Source organism: Amphiura filiformis, chromosome 5 (assembly GCF_039555335.1).
Source record: "Amphiura filiformis chromosome 5, Afil_fr2py, whole genome shotgun sequence".
Lineage (NCBI taxonomy): Eukaryota > Metazoa > Echinodermata > Ophiuroidea > Amphilepidida > Amphiuridae > Amphiura > Amphiura filiformis.
The window spans coordinates 35,571,600-35,589,121 of record NC_092632.1 but is presented as its reverse complement, the minus strand read 5'-3'; the positions used below and the strand labels follow the sequence as shown (position 1 = coordinate 35,589,121).

General features: G+C 36.5%; 2 protein-coding genes across 3 annotated transcripts in view; one reads left to right on the top strand and one right to left on the bottom strand.

Annotated features, from left to right (window-relative positions):
- Positions 1-494: 494 nt before the first annotated feature.
- LOC140153039 (uncharacterized) lies at positions 495-16,615 on the bottom strand. 2 transcript variants are annotated; one of them, XM_072175636.1, is made up of 2 exons: positions 16,274-16,615; positions 495-4,650 (listed from the first exon to the last, which is right to left on the bottom strand). In XM_072175636.1, the coding sequence occupies exon 2, from the start codon at positions 3,994-3,996 to the stop codon at positions 1,999-2,001; it is 1,998 nt and encodes a 665-aa protein (XP_072031737.1). In that variant the 5' UTR covers positions 3,997-4,650; positions 16,274-16,615; the 3' UTR covers positions 495-1,998. The 2 variants fall into 2 exon arrangements, with proteins under 2 accessions (XP_072031737.1, XP_072031738.1); XM_072175637.1 differs by lacking the exon at positions 16,274-16,615 and adding an exon at positions 15,894-16,003.
- Positions 5,969-17,522, top strand: part of LOC140153038 (acetyl-coenzyme A synthetase 2-like, mitochondrial) — a 69,467-nt gene continuing 57,913 nt past the window's right edge. The window contains exon 1 of the mRNA XM_072175635.1: positions 5,969-6,486. Coding sequence (XP_072031736.1) covers positions 6,111-6,486 — 376 coding nt within the window. The 5' untranslated portion in view covers positions 5,969-6,110. The remainder of the gene's footprint in view (positions 6,487-17,522) is intronic.

The window sequence follows — 17,522 nt, the reverse complement described above, 5'->3', positions numbered from 1 at the left end:
TTCATTAACTTTGGTTTCAAAGCAAATAATACTAAAAATTTGTTTACAATGCATCAAGCTTATACACATAATATTACACAAAATTTCAAAGGTTTTTAAAAGTTGAGTTTTGAAGAGATTTATGTGGTCTGCCACAGACACTCCTGTGTTATTTTGCCTGGCTTGAAACAACAGAGGGCAGTCTGAATGTAAACATGTGACATCATAGGCCAACTCATCTATAGTCTCACGTTCGAGTAAAGTCCCACCCCTGGAGCTAAATGCTAGGATCATTGGTGGTTGACTTTGTGACCAAAAAAACAAACAAACATTTTGTGTTTTCAATGTAAAGTTTTTAAACTTGTGTTCACTTTATAATCTATTAATTATTTCAAAATGCACTGGATTTTTATCTATTTTGAAATCATTATTAATAGAGTATGACATGAATACAAAAGTATGACTTTTAATACATATTGAAGACACGGAATGTTATTTTTTTAAATTTTTTTTTAAAAGTCAACCATGAATGATCCTAGCAGTTTAGCTGTAGCTGACACTCCAAATCTGAAAAATGTCTATATTTTAAAATTCAAGTATAGTTCACCTCACCCCAGTTTTGGACATTTTTCACCTAAAAAAGGGGTGGGACTATAATACTCGGACAATTATGGTACTACAAAGTAACTTTCAACCTGGACATACATGTACCAGACTCCCAAGGTTTTTAACATGTCAATGTTTATATTCACATGAGAATGATTAAATATATTAAAAAATAAAACATAAATAATTTAATTTAGACATAATACTAGAAAAGTCAACAATTTGACCATTATTGACACATAATTTTGTTACAGTGTTACAGCCTTGTTGCTTAGAAGATGTGAAATTTTGATTGACAATAAAACTTCCTTACAAATATTTCTTTTCCAAAATTACATTTTATGCACCACCTCATACACTGACTTTGGTTTTCTAATTAATAAAGTAATAATTGAACAGTGCTTTTTGAAACTCTTTACTCCAAATTCCAGACAAAAATACAGCATTAATTTTTTGGAGTATTGATATCCTATTTTGGTAAACAAATCATATCATAATCCTTTAGTTTTACCTAACATTGATTGAACTTAGTCAAATTGAAATGTTTATCAATTTTTTTTTGGGAAAAGAGCAAATCTGTTGATTATTTTTCATGTTTTCTTAACAATTTCAGACACATAAAACCATGGCTTGGCTAAAATTCCTATTTTTTGGCTCTTCCCCCCCCCCCAAATTGGCCAAAAATTAAAATTTGACTTTACTCTTGGTTAGGACAGCTAAAGGATTTAGGATTGAGTGTTCCATGATCAAGGCAAGACAGAATAATATTTCTTTCTAAACAGTGTGTAAAATTAAGCCAAAAAGCAACTAGTACGCGGGACAGGCTGCTCCTAAAAGTAACCTTACTACATGTATATATTTTAGGTGTAACTTTGGTTTTGATATATCGGTGCTTGGGCGTTGTCTTAGTGTGAAGTCATCAGTGAACAAAATTTCCAAGGTGGGCAAAATTGCAAAATTGTCCAGCTGACCAACTACCAAATGACTTGACATGTTTTGTCACAGTACACAAAAATTTGCAATTTTATGCTGAAATGGGCCGAAATAGGATAATTGTGGCCTAAAAAGGCTAAACGGAAGAAAAACATCACAAATTATGTAAATTTTGTCCTGGTATTTCAACAGTTGGTATGCCACTACTTGTTATAGTGGAAACTTTTCATGGCGCCATCGCCGGGACGGGCTGTTTAGGAAAATAGCACGTCTGCAGACAAAGTTTTACACACTGTTTCTAAATCATTAAATTACTAATCATTTATATTTTCCATCCCCCACCATGTTACTCACTTCAATACTGAAGGAAAATGACCGGCCAGTTGTGACCAAACAGTATTAATGAGGAACATAGTGCAGTGGAGCAACTTTACCAGCTAGTATTTCAAACCACCTGACAGTTGCACATCAATCAAACTGTCATGCATTGGTAGTACTATCTGGTTCTGGTTTGACGGTTTGTACTGCATGTCCAGGCACAAGGAATGTCCCGTTAATCAGAGTGGCTTCGAGTTCTGCTGCCCTGGCTTCTGCATCCTTGGATGCCATCACTCGGCGATGTTCTTTCTCATGCTGAACTAAAGCGTAGTCACTGTCCATGATAGAGTGACAATACTTGCACATACGCATTTGTCTGGCATGTATGCGCAGGTGTCGCTTAAGGTTAGTTTTGTATTTAAATGGTTCCTGACATATAAAACACACATGTGGTTGTCTGTTGCCGTGAGCTCGCTGATGGTTAGTCAGACTAAGCCTGTGTTTGAATGTCCTGAAACAGTCATCGCAGCGATACACTCGCCCCGAATCTTCAAATGACATGGGAATTGGTGAAGTCACAGAAGAAGGACTGGGTGTCGGAGGTAAAGAATCTTCTGAAGATGGACATGGACTTGCGGGTATCAATAAAGGAGGTTTTCTGTCTGTTGGACTTGGAGTTGGAGGATCATCAGAATACCGGTGATTAATAGCACTCATAGACAGTGCCACTGGATTGAGTATGGGAGGACTGTTTGGGAATGTGAAACGTCTCCGGACGAGTTTAGGCGGTGGCGTTGGTGCTGCAGTAGGAGCAGGTGAAGGTTTGTTAATCTGAGGCACAGTAAACCCAATTGGCGAGTTTCCAAGAACGTTTGGGACAGCCGCAGGCCGTGCCAGTTGTTGTCTTATTGATTCACGTGTAACAGGTGTCGGTGTTGGAACAAAAATTGGCCGTGCTTGTGGTGGCCGTGCTTGTGGTGGTAGTTGCTGCAGCGGTATTTGCGGTGTAGCAGATGGTTTCGATAATGCAGCTAGTGCTGCTACTTGTTGCAGAGTTTCTGGTGTTATTGGCAAATTGGCAAAAGCTGGAAGTGCTAGTTTTTGCAGCAGTTCAGGTGTTATAGGAATTGATATCTGAAGATCTGAAGAAATAGGAACAGTGATAACAGGTTGTTGCTGCTGATTTTGTGGCTTCACAGTAAGACATAGTGGTTCTTGCTGCGGTTGAGGAACCCTGATTGGAACTGGAGGGAAATGAGCTTGGATTCTTGTTTGTGCAGGAGCAAGAAGCCGTGGAGAAGGTAGTTGAAATAGTTTCTGCACAGGTGATATGTGTGGCGTTGGTAAACGGGGCTTTTGTGTAAGTGGTGCAACTGGGAAAGATCTTTTGGCATCTTCCATCATCTTGCTGTAGTCAATGGGTGCTTTTTGACCTGACCCAACATGAATGGGTACAGGTCTTGGAGCCAGATCTTTATTAACTCCACTGATGGGGGCTAAATTCAAATACTTTGTTAGCTCTGCTGGCATCGGTCTGGCAGGGGATCCTGATGAAGACCGTCTTCGACCTCGGTTTGCCCGAATCTTGTATCCATATCTTTTTCTTTTTGGCTTTATTACTTCATTGCTATCTGTAGTGTTGTTGAGGTTAGTTGCTTTCTGGTTTTCTGAAGAGTTGATATTATTGGTTGTGGTACTTTCAGTGTTACTTGTTGCATTGATTGTATTGCTTTCATTGTTTTTAATCACTGGGGATGTGTTACTGTCATCATTATTGTTCACCTCAATCACTTCTTGTTTAATTTTGACCTCTGTATTAGCATTTTCATCTGATGTCTTTTGTTTAATTAAGTCTTCAGATGGAGCATTAGTAGTGAGATCTTCAGGTAAAATCTCTGAAGTGAGGTCTGGAGGGTTTGAATTCAAGTCTTCAGCTACTGCTGCTTCTGAGCTAGGTTCTTGTGATAGAGTATCAGGTATTTGTTCTTCTGGCGAAGTGTCTGGGTTCTGTTCCACTGCTGAAGTATCTGGTGAGAGGTTAAAGTCCATGGGTTCAGGATCTAGCTCAGGTGGTTCACTATGATCTCCTTGTAAACTTTTCGACTCAGGATTATCATGTGAAATTATTGGAGGTAAGCTTAGATCCTCGGGAGAGTTCATTGTTTTGTGTCTTCACTAACAGTATCCACCTTATCTCCATCTGAAGAATCTGGCTTGATATTGTCTGATGCGACATTTTCAACAGGAGTGTTAGACCCGGGGTTATCCAAGCAAGTATCTGACTTTGGGTTGTTGACAGAGGTTTTGAGATATTTCAGTATACTTAAATCAGGTGTTTCTTTATTGGACCATCTTGGTCCTTGTTGGATATCAGGGAACACTGCTGTAGGATCCACTAATGTCCACAAGTCCTCGACTGATGTACTCTCATTGCTGTCAGTGGCGTCAGTACTTCCCTCCAATACATTGTCTGTATTAAGTGCATTCTCAGACACTTCTGATCTTTCAAAGGGAAAGCCTTCACTGTCAGATCCAAAATAAAACATAGAAGCAGGATCAATGGATGCGAGTTCATCTATGACATCCTGCCATGGAGTAACAACTGTCTCTGTGACAAGATTGATTGTCTCTGCTGTGATGGCAGTACCATCTGGAGAATCAACAGTGAGTGGCGAGTCACTGAGGATGGTACCTGGAGAGCTGGCGAAATCATCAATAGAATCAGGTGGGTCATCTTCTAGCATTTGACTGGGTGGTGATCCTCCTATGAAGTCAATATCCATCGTGGAAGTTTGGTAGTCTTGTTTCTGTTATCTGAAAAGATAAAGAAAACAGAAATGTGTTATTATGGTGAAGGTGCTGAAAAGAGGACATTCTTGAGTATATACATCTAGGAGGTCCAATTTCAAACAGATCAGACCAGACCAGATCTACTATAATTGTGTCAATTTGGTGGTTCTTTGTGTGTGTGGGGGGGGGGGCATATGTGTCTTTTTGAGTCGGGACAGGTAGCTTTGAGTTGGTACAGGTACCCTTGAAGTCTATCAGTGAAATTAGGACAAAAACCCCTAATTCATTCTGATAATTCCGCCATTTTGTGGATGCTCTTTTGGGTCATAAACCCACTAGGATCTTAGTTTATATGGGGGGGGGGGAGGCCTTAACTACACTAAACAGAGACCCACTCTGAAATATCCTCAAATGACCTCCAATGGCAAGATATTTGTTTTATAGCTGCGGAATAATAAAACTCTGAAATTACCCTAAATGACCTCCAACTTCAAAACTTAGGCCCATAGTTGGAGTCATTTCGTTGTGGGGGGGGGGGGAGTGTCTTACGTTTACACCCTGTTACCCCAAGATTTCAAGCCATTGGCATTCATTGGGGTTATTTCAGAGGGACTAAGTCTTATTACACATTCCTCGTCTCCCTCCGCACGCGCACTACAGATGTGCCTATAACAATCAAACAACATGAAACCAACCACACAAGTTCTTTTACGATGCAGTGGCATCACCCCAAGCAGAAACTAGGGTACAAAGATAGACAGAATTTTTCACATTTTGCATATTTTAATGTTCACACATGTCCCAACTTGCAACTAAATGGAATCTGGCCAAATTTGTTGTCTTTGTAGGTCAACAGAGCAAATTTTGACATAAAGTTATAATTTAAAAAAAATTATGACTTTATGTCCTCCCATAGAACTGCAGGTTAAAAAGCCAAAATAACCAGTGGGGTTTCTTCACTTTTACCTTGTTATTTCAGCTTAAAATGGACAACAACGCCTTCCAGGCACTGTTTAGTACTAATATTAATAACATTTTGGATAATAACAAAATTAAAATTTTATATTTTGTGTTTTTTTTTTTTCTTTTCTTTTCGTTTTTATTAAAGCAGTATAAATACAACTAGTTTTAATTTATTTGAAGTAAATTGAGTAGTTTAAATACTAATAGTATCAGCCGCTAGTAATTCTATCAAAACCCCGTTCAAAACTATCTGCATGCTATGCTGATTTTCTTTTAGTGTATGAGTTTTATTGTTCCATTGTCATTTTCTTCTGGTTGACAAGTCACACTAGGTTGCCATTCTACAGAATTCATTCCGAAATCAACTTTTCATGCGATTGGAGCCACTTGCAAAGTTCATAAATCGCTCATATTACAGCGGCTCCACGCCGCGGCTCCATGCACCACCAATCACCAAAAGCCACACACCCACACCACAAATACACGACCTTTGACCGGTCGAGGGCAGGTCGTAAACAAACATGGCGCTGCTCTGTGGTGTATTGAAGCTCTCTAAAGGCCCGTTTTCACAGGCCAATAGAAGTATTTCTGCACGTCAAATTGCCTCCAAACTTAATCAAAATGTTCTTGCAAGAGCACTTTCCACCTCGAGTGCATGCCATGCAAAGCAAGTGTTTTCATCCGAGATGCCAGAGCTCGAAAACTTCGCACAGCTCGGTCACAAATTCAACAACCATCGGGAACTGTATGAATTTTCCATTCGAGAGCCAGACGTGTTTTGGGGTACTTTAGCCAAGTCGCGGTTGAAATGGTTTCAAGAATTTACTCAGGTGTCTGACTGTCAGTTTGAAGAAGGAAAGATTGCATGGTTTATGGATGGCAAGATAAATGCTTCAGGTAAGTAGGACGAGTGTGGAAAAATTTTAAGCTTATCTTATTATTGAATTTGATAAAGTTGAATCATGATTTATTTGTCATTTGAGAACATATAAAATAAACTCAAATGTTAATTAATGCAGTACAATGTCTATGTTAAGGTTCGTTCATACTACGCCGCAATTGCGTTGCGATGCGGTGCAATTGTACTGAAAATACTGCATTGCGATATCGCAATAAAATTAAATACATTTTAACTTGGAAATGCGTCGAGTTGCGGCAAAAGTAATCGATATATCGGCATCGCAAAGCAACGCATCGCAAATGCGGTGGTAGTATGAACGAACCTTTAGAGTCTGAATTAAGTTGTACCTAGACGTAAGACCTTGTGCCTTACGGCATTGTTACGCATCCTAGGTAGCTATGCACAAATGTGCTGCCCCCACACTCCCAACTTAATTATGCCGTAAATAGGAAGATTGCCAATCAATATGAAAAAGATTTTACAAAGAGTCAGTATGGTAAGTCTAGATGGTAATGGTATACACCTTTGGATATAAATTTGTTTGAATGGAAAGTGCACCAAAATCTGTAATGTCCATTCTTGTCTGCAGAGTTCTAAATTAAAGCATACTACTAACCGTTCAGTGCATATTATTTTGCACAAGGTCCTATGAGTACCTATGCACAATTGCATGTGCTTGACGTTGCATGCGTCTGTATACGTGAGGAAGACTATACGCTTTAAAAAGAGGGCCTTCCTTGCAAACAGGAGCTCTAAATTACATAATGTATGCTGATCAGTAGGCATTTAAAAAAGATTTGTATTGCCCTTTTCGACTGACCCTAAAATTTGAAAAAATATTTTTTTCATATTTGAATTTCCATATTTCCAAAATGCTCATTTTTGGCCAAAAATCCCAAACAATCGTTTTTGGTCTACTTCTTTTTCGTTAAACGTAACAAAAAAATTCTTGGGCCAAATTTTGACCAACTTTGAAAAATTTACACCAAAAAATGCTTAATTTTCAATCATAAAAAAGCTTGATTTTCACCCAAATTTAAAATATTTTTGGTGAAGTTGGTCAAAATTTAAAAAAATTAAAAAACGGCTTAGATATTTTTGTCTAGTTTTAAAAATTTAATTAAAAAAAATATATATATACCGTAACCACCCGGGTATAAGCCCACCTTCGGCTATAAGCCCACCCCCTATTTTTCAAAACATTCTGGGAACAAGGCACGGCCCTGCATGGTGCTCACAATTCAAAGTGTTCATAGTTCTGGTCGCTAGGGTTCAAATCCCCGTACAGGCATGGAATCCTACGTAATATGTATCATGTTCGCTTCCATCTAGCGATCAATAACCTGAATAACCATTGTGTAATTCAATTCAATGCACAAGCTCATACACATGTGGTTCTTTGATGTCATCGCATACAATATAACCCGTGATCAATAATGAACGTTGGTCAAAAGACGAGCTTACTGAAGTGAAAAATTGTGTACATGCAGATTCATCATTTATGCATATTGCCTTGAAAATCATAAAAAGCAACTGCTTGATCAACCCAAATGATTTTATAAGCGTTATTTCTAAACCAAATTTCAAAACCACAAAGTGTTTTACCTGACTTTTGATCCAGAAATGTATGAATTTGATGAGAAATTGTGATGAAAAATAATATTTTACAAGTCAGATTCAGAAAGAGAAAATCTCATTACACACGTTAATTACATCACAATCCAAACATAGATGGTTAAGTTCATGGAGAATGTTACAAACTGTTGTATGTTTTGCCATATTGTTTTTCTATAAGCAATAATGTTTTATCGTTAAAATCGGACATGAAAACCTATCAAAAACACAACAAAAACGCGTGCATCGCTATTTGTATGCATGAAACAAATTATAAGAATTGTACAGAAGTGACCTAACACTTATGAAGGCTGTATCTTGAGAAAGCGCATGGTCTGATGCTAGAATCTTGGCAAGGACACTCTGGTGAAATAAAGAAACATATATGTGATTGATTTTGTGTGACTTTTGAGCGTTAAATGTTTCAAAATTTAAAAATGAACAAAATGCGAGTAACTATGATGTCATCAACATGACAATAATATTCATGATAAATAATTACTGCTCCCTAAAAAAGAAATGGTTAACAAATGGTTTGAATACATCGCATCGACCTTATAGTAACTGTATCTAGAAATTTGTGCAAGTTAATTGTCAATTTTCGCCAGAAACGAGCTTTTTCTACGGTTACTGCCCAGCTCATTAGCGATATGGGATATTCTTTACCTCGAGTTTACTGCCCTCTGTTGACGACAGGGCTTCGAACTCTTATCAAGGCGATCTAAGATTGCAGGGCCGTGAAGGGTGCACTCAGGACAGGTATAAGCCCAGTACCGGTACAAAGTTTTGGCCAAGTTCTTAAATCAAATCAATGCTTTTCTCTCATATTTTAAGAACAAATATAAAAAAGTATCAGTTGATAATTAACATTCCGCACTTTTTACTTTAAGAAATTGACCTAGATGATAAAAATTACTGGTACATTGGACATATACAAATGGGGGAGGTGGGGGTGATTGATCTTATTTTTAAATTCAAGTACTAGCCCTTCCCCGGTTATAAGCCCACCCCGAAGTGAAATCTGCCGTTTAGGGGGTGGGCTTATGCCCGAGTGGTTACGGTATATATTTTGGCCCAAGAATTGTTTTCTTTCATTTAATGAAAAGAAGTGGGCCAAAAACCGTTTTTTTTGGGATTTTTGGCTAAAATGAGCATTTTGGCCCAAATTTGTCCTCACAGATGAATTTATCAAGTGTTTGCCATTGTAAATATGTGTACAAGTTTTCTATACTAAAGTGACCAGGCTTCCTCAAATAGATTTGTTGAAGTGCCACATCAAATAAAAGAAAACTGCAAAGCGCCACTCAATGGCTGGCATTGGCTGCGTAGCAGCCATCGCGGTACTTTAGCACCGCCGGGGGGATTCAGAGGGGGGACTGAAGCCTTTGATTTTTTTAAGTTTGATGCCATTTGGTACAACATTTTGTACTATTTTAGCCTGTCTTTACAAGGATAACATGGGAATCGCATTGTTTAATGTTGAAATTCAGAATATTGGAGATATTCCTGATGTATGAAGTTTTATCAAATGGTTTGATTTGATTTGATTTTTTTTATTTATTAAAAAAAAAAAAAAAAAAAAATCTAAATGGCGCCGCCGCGCGCCACTCGGGAAGCCACGGCTCGCCACAAGTGCCGCGCGCGCCGCTATTTGCGGAGCTCTAGACCAACAATTGAGTAGTTATGAGGTCCAAAATTTTCCATGCACCCCTTAATCCTTCCCTAGCTCCCGGTATGCCCCTGTCGACAATATCTAGCCCTGTGTGTACCCATGTATTGCAGCTTTCAAACTTTTAGTGATTTCCAATAATTTTGACTCCTCGCAAGCATGTATTTATTAATTGCAAATTTGTAAAGCTATTACTCCCCATTCCAAAAAAATACAGCAGTAATATTTTTGGTTAAAAATATTATCCTGTTTTGCCAAATGCAGCATAGCTAAATCCTTTAGTTCTACCTGGCAATAAAGGTCTAATTTTAATATTTTTGCAATTTGAGGGAAAATGGTCTAAAAACATGCAATTTTGCATGTTTTCTTACAATCATAGTCAAAAAATTGTAAGACTTGGCACAAGTCTAAGCATTCAAAATCTTGAGTATAGGGTAAGAGCACAGACCCTCTAGGGTCTGTGCTTACAGTTACACATGTATTTCCAAAAATGGCAACATTGTAATTTGTGTTCACTTCATTATCAAGTTTTGAAATATTTAAGATGGTACATTGGTTTTGTACAAACAAAAATGCAAAAATCTCCTGCAAGTAGGAAATTATGATTTTTTCCCCAAATGTCAAAAAAAACCACAATAATTTGGAGCCAAAAACTGAGATTTGAGTATATGTCGGAGTAAATACATTACACAAGTTTTACTTTTTACAGTTCACGATTGCAAATTCTATCGCGGGCAGCCTGATACATATCATCAGGAAAGTTGAGATATTGCACAATCACTCACCAAAATGTCTCTTGCCCTAATTTTTCTTGCCCTGAAGACTAGCCTAATACCCTCTAGATACAGATAAAACATCAGTGTATTGATTGATGTAGATTTGATGAAATAAATAAATAGTATTCCTATATTTCCGGAATTTTGGTTTGGCTACACATTGGCCTAAATAAGTACAAAATCAAATTGTGAGAATGTTATTTTATTGTTCATAATTGAGAATTCAATAGGCCTAAATAATAGATTTTTCTTAATTGTAGTATCAATTGGAAAGTTTATTATTTGATTCCAGACTCAGGGGTACATGCAGGACTAACTTTTGGAGTGTAGCCAGGTTCCTGGATAGCTAAGAGAAGATTTCATTATGATAACTACTTGTTAACATTGCCCTTCAAAATACAATAGAACTGACAGCCATTTTGCTATTACTAAGTATAGAATTAGAAATAATAATAAATAACAGCAACAATATGATTATGACATTTATATCTGCAGCAGACTATAAACAGGTCAGCCAATTTGAAGGTAAACAACAAAATTATTAGGGTTTCTAGGTTTGGTCTCAAATGGTAATTTAAAACTTTAGGTCGTATAAAATTCATGTTTTGGTTCTCTACCAGAGGATTTTCATGAATTGATGAGGGAGGGAGATTTTTTTCAATGTCAAATTTGCATTGTTAGTTAGTTAGTTATCGGTCTTTTCTAACATGGCATGCTCGAGTAAATGGAGGAGGCCCTATTTCTTTTCTTTTTTTCAAATGTGAGATTCTGAGGGATACCCCCAGAGTACCACAAAAAGACTTGATGTGATCCTTGTTCTCTAATAAACTTATTTATATCTATAATCTATGTATAAAGTATTCCTAAAGCATTCCAAAGTCTTACATTTTTTGAAAAATCTAAAAAAAATCTGACAAATTCCAGAGATTGAGGCGGGAGGGAATGAGAACCAAAACATTCATTTTGTTTTGGCCTTACTAATACTTTTTTCTAACACAATCAAATTTGGAAGGAGTCAACGTTTTGAAGTTAAAATTGGCAATTGACTCAAGTGATATTCAGTGACTCAACTTGCTTGACACTATTGAATTTGTACAGTGACTCGAGTGACTGACTGGACTCGACTCAATCTAAAAATTTTGGACAAGACTCAACCTGTATGATTGATTTGTTACAATACAACTTTTTTTACACAATCACACCTACATCCCTGAACACAATTAACCTGGTGTACTATGTGTGGAGCAGCACTTGGCAGAATTGTAAAGGGTCTTTGGGTTCATTCCGGGCTTTATCCTGGCTTCCACACTTTATGTATCTGTGGGTAGCAGGCTTCCCGTTAGTGTGCGTCATTGCGTCCAGACGCGTATTTTACAAATTTGGACGCAAGTTCACATGGCTAATCAAGTATTTTGCGTCCATGTGGACGCAGATAAAACTTCGAAATTTAATCATTAATTGATGATAAAAATAAGAAATTGTTTTATTTTTACGATAATAAAAGCCCCAAAATTTTGACCAACCTGCTAAGAATTGAAGTAAATTCTGCAATATTTGTAAATGCAACGTCAGGAAATCGTGCACTTTTTGCATGCTTTCCGTCGCGATCGCTGTTTGATGGGGAAAGTCCCAATCAGGTCCCAATTGATGCTATTGTTTGTTTACAAAGCATGCTGAACTGACGACGTGCAGTTAATGTTTATTTAGTTATTTATCACAACCTGACAATATTCAGTTTTTAATATTTTAAGTTTATTTTTCATAAATAATCTACGTTTCCTTTATTAGTATTATTGTTACGATGAATAAAAGCAATTTTAAAGACAAAATCCAAATGATAACCTTTTTTTTTTTTTTTTGTAGCAGCGCGTGTTTTAGCTTTTATAGCATCATCAACAACACGTGGATCGAAGTAAAAGTAAAACCCGGAAGTAAAAGTACGAAAATTTGCTAAAGATTGACAGACTTTGCGCATGTTTTTGCAGCTGTTTCTGACCATGTTTCTGACAAAAACTGATGCAGAAATGAGAAAAATTATCATTGCGACTGGAGATGGAATATCACGGCGAAAATTTTATTTTAACAATCAACATTTGATGAGGTAGACCCCCGGGTAGACCCGGGGTACGTGTGTAGCAACGAGGGGTTGCCGTTGCGTTACCCGGGATGATTGATCATGAATTTCAGATGGACGCTTTACAAAAATCTGTCTGGACGCAAGTTTTTCAATCTTGTTAGCAAACTTGCGTCACACATGACGCACATTTTAAAACCCTTAACGGGAACCCTGGTGGGTAGGCAGGCATGCTTGTTGGTGAAATTTGAAAACAGCCCGGAAATCACCACCTTTTGTATTTCATGAGGAAACATGCCCAGTCTTAGCAATTTTTTTGCCCTTTTTGGTAAAAACGCAAATGAAATTTCATAGACACCCATGACAGAAACGGGTATGACGAGAAGACTGGAGTACTGAAATTAGCCATGATGTAATGCATCTCTAAATTGAGCTGCTTATGATTGGTTGTCCAGATCTCATAATGATTTAAATCCTCTGGGCACTTGCCACTAGCTACAGCATACACAACTATCTGTGGAATTTGTGGCGCTTTGTCTTGGTGCAAAAGTTAAACTCAGTTGGTGCATGGAAATAAATAAATGGCAAGTATCATCTCAGGTATGATTGTCTTCATTGACAGTCAGGGTCGCATTTAAAGCCATATTATAACATTTTCATACAAAATAGCATTTCTTTGCCATAAAATGTTAGCTTTTACTGTCAGAAATATCCCCTTTTATTTTTGAGCCGAACAACTACGGCAAAGCAAAGAAAATTGGAATTTACTACCAGCGCAAACAAGTCGCCAATAGGCCTACGTACCACTCCTTCGGTCATGTTATGGTACGACCCTTTGTTGTACAGATCACCGTCCCGCACGCCGTGTACGTACTGTGTGTTATGAACATCGTGTATGAGTTCGACTAATAATTCCATCGTAATAATAAAACGCCGGTTCCGTCGTTTTATTCAAAATCTTGGATTTTGACAAAACTACAGCACCTAGAGTCTTGATTTTTGCAGGGTATATTGGTTTAATAAAGTACAATCTAATCGTATAATCCAGGGACTCCTTATTTATTGATTTTACCCATTTTGGACTCCTTAAATCTCAAGTTGAAAGTGACCAAAGGGTCCGATAAAAACTGTATGGACTCCTTAATTTCACGATGCACAGTGGCATAAATCATCAATTAAAAATGAAAAATAAAAAGATCAGTAAATCTTTTGAATCACCATAGGCTAACAACACTAATAATTTCACTGGAATATTTGACAAGTTCTGAAGTTTAAGATTTCGGACAGATGGACACCTTAAATTCTCATCGGACCCCTTAAATGTTGGTTTTGCAGGTACCAAAGGGTCCACAAAAATTAAATTGGACCCCTTGATTTTTTGTGCTCGCGCTACCCATGTTGACAGTGTATGCTAGGGACAAAGTTCCCGGGCAAAGTGTTGATATTTTACTCAGAGTTTCGCAATCAATAAATAGGTAGATCCCAAAATCATACTTTGTTCAATAAGAGAACACTCATTATAATTATGCCAAGATATTTTGGATTCAATAACCATGCCTGGAAAATATGTTTATTTCCCAAAGAGATAAATTTCCTTCCAACTTAGCAGGATTTCCCACCATTTCTTATGTATTTCTTGATCCTAAAAAGCAAAATTTCCCTCCAAATTACCAAATTTCCGGCAATGAGATTGTCAAATTGCCAATTTTTCCAGGCCTGTCAATAACATAATACTTTACTTTTACTTTTACTAATTATATAAACCTTATCAAATATCGACTATGGCATATACATGTAGTGTACAATGTATGTGTAGACTTCCAGACTGTCCTATTTTTTAAATAGATATGGACGTGGATGAAAATATTTTATGCTTTGGTAACATGTGAAAAATTGTTCTATTAAATATTTATGACAAAGTTATTTGATGATAATTATAATGATATCATTGAAAGTATTGAATTAAATCTTCCTTCAAATTTTGAATAAAAACTTGGAAATGTTCCTTGATTATAAACATGGTGATATGGATTGTTCAAATCTACAAATTTTTAACTTACATTCATAGGGATGTGTAAGTGACAGCGCTTATCATGATCATGGACAATTGGATGCGTAATCGCATCATGTAATGTTCTGCATAGAATGTGCTCTCTTCTGCCTTTCAGGTGCAATTACACGTAGGGCACAGTATTGCAGAATATCCTCACATGGCGCATTTGGATAAATTTCCCAGCGTGTGATATAGACAGGAGTTATTAAAAAATAAAAAATTATTGTATTCCTTGTTCTAAATTAGGTCAGTGCATCATATTACATCCAAGGCTATTTTGTTGAAAAACCTTTATTTCTTAAACAATACACACATTGGGTCAATGCTAACCAGTCCACATTTTCAAAGCGAATGAATTCTTCATGTAGTGACCCTCCCTGTAATTACAGGTGTAGTGAGTAATTTTTATTTGATCAGCAACTTCAAACTGAACAAAGATTTAGTCCTGATTTTGTCTTGAAATACTTGTTTCTTTTCACACCCCATTATATTTTGAATACAAAAATAAAATAGAAGTGCTATATAGTACCGTAATGAAAAATAGCAAAATAGACTGCAACTTACAAGCATTTTTTTAACAGAGCAAATTGGACTCTAATTGGGCTGCTGCACCATAAAACATCTTAATTTAGCTAGATTTGTTGAGAGATTTTAACCTGCAAAGTTGTAATTTGTAGTTTAAGCAATAGGTTTCTTTGGCATAATTACCGTAAATGTTTCTCATACATCCAAGGGAAAACTTTGGTATTCTTTATGCAAAGGAAAATATATACAATCGCCTCATTCAAATTAACATTTTTATATCAACACTTATAACCCAATCTTTGGCTTTACATAATACTGTCATCATTAGGCCCCCAAAATTGTTTGCTTGCCCTTTCCTGATTGATCTTGTCTCTTGAAAATCTGGAAAAAATTGTTTCTGTACAAAATAATACTGACCCTAATTTTGTCAGAATTGTGAGAAGTTTAATCAGTTTCTTCACCATTCTTAATTGTTTTGATACAGTGGAGAAATACCCCAAATCACAAATCAAATTTTTATTTGTTAATTAGGCCTTGTAAACATGTTTTGGCTATGAAAAGTTCAAACAAAAATCGACCTAGTCTTCCAGAGACATGTGTAAGAATTAAAAATCAGTGAAATCTATACTTGACATTCACATGTCACACACAATGTACAGAATTAATTAATCTAACTACCTGGCGTAACTTACCCTTGAAAACTACTTTACTTCACAGATCCTGAACTCATTAAGTGAAAACCCCTATATCTTATCACTGCAACCGTGGTGTAGGCCTACATCCTTGTTGCAGCAAGGAAACAGTTTTCTGTGACATTTAATGGGAAATAGGCCTGTATTTCCTGGTTACAGTTTGACAACATGCCAATGTTTGATTGTGAAAAAGAACAATATAAAAATTGGGTTTTGTCATGATAAAAAAAGTTCCAGACAGCTAAGTAGACATAACCTATTATCCTTAATGAAATTAATGAAGTACTACACGTACCTCAACTTTGAACTTATAGACAAATATTAATAATCTATACACTGAAAAGACCAACTGGATGTGTTTTCAGTATTTCATAACTTACCTTATATTAAAAGTATATCCGTAATTATTGCACATTTTGCTTATAACTGCTGACGTTGCAGTCATAGTAACCAAACCACTGCTATAATAGCATGCACACAGTAAAGCCAATTTTGGTTAAAACCAAACTTTTTTCCATTCAAGTACTACACACAGACATTAAATTCCTACATTGCAAATCAAGCACAAGAAGCGAACTGCGAAATTCCACACAACAATAACAGTGTCTTCCAGGTTCTTCTTTGCCTGGGCACAGACTTGCACTAGAAACAGGTGATTTAGTTGATCACACACCACGGCAGTCGATCAGGTATACATGTCTGCACATAAGCACAACAAATGGTGAAATAAGGTATAAGTTCACCGATCTGGAAATCCGAACAATGCCGTGGAATCAGCATTGTTTGCAGTTCAGGTGGAAAGCAAAATTAAAATAAGACACACCTTCCATTTAGTGCTAAAATAGGGTTCATGTTTAATTTGGGAGAAAGTTTTGATGTGTTCAAATTAGCTTGATTAATCCACATTTTAAAATTCCAAATAATTTGGATTTTAATTGCTGGCATATTATGCAATCATATTATGTTACAGAGTAAACTGTAATGTTCATTTAAAGAAGTTAATTGATGAAAAGTAGAATTAAATTGGGAAAACCCTCACAGAAACAAAAGCTATGCATTGTGCAAATAAGATGGTTCTGATACCTTCATGTTACTTCCTGGTATTGGTAATATAGCTTCTGCCTGGTTTGACAAAAAGTTTCAAAGAAGTCAATATACATCATAATGCAGCCATCAAAAGAAAAGAGAACAAAATAGAAGAAATTCAAAGTTTCAAGAAGAAAGCACAGACTGTATTTGCATTACAGAACATTTATCCGATTCTCATGTGTGAAGCAAGAACCAGCACAAACGATGTAGTTGGATTTAAATAGATTCCTTGTAAAAAAATAAGATACACAAAATCGATTTTTATTATCTAAATCAAAATATTATTGAAAAATAACACTTTGATGTTTTGCAAAAGTTCATTCTACAAATCATTTACTTTAAAAACTTGCTTGATTTATTGTTGTTAATGAGTTATGTACGTTTTAATGATCAATGCAATTTTTGGCAAAGCTCACTACCATTCGCAAGTTACTGTGAACTACCAAATCGCAAAAGTTTAAAATAGTTGCTAACCTTAAGATGTAACCAACAACCTGTAGACATCTGGTTCTCTTTCCAATCGTGTCATATACTGTAAGG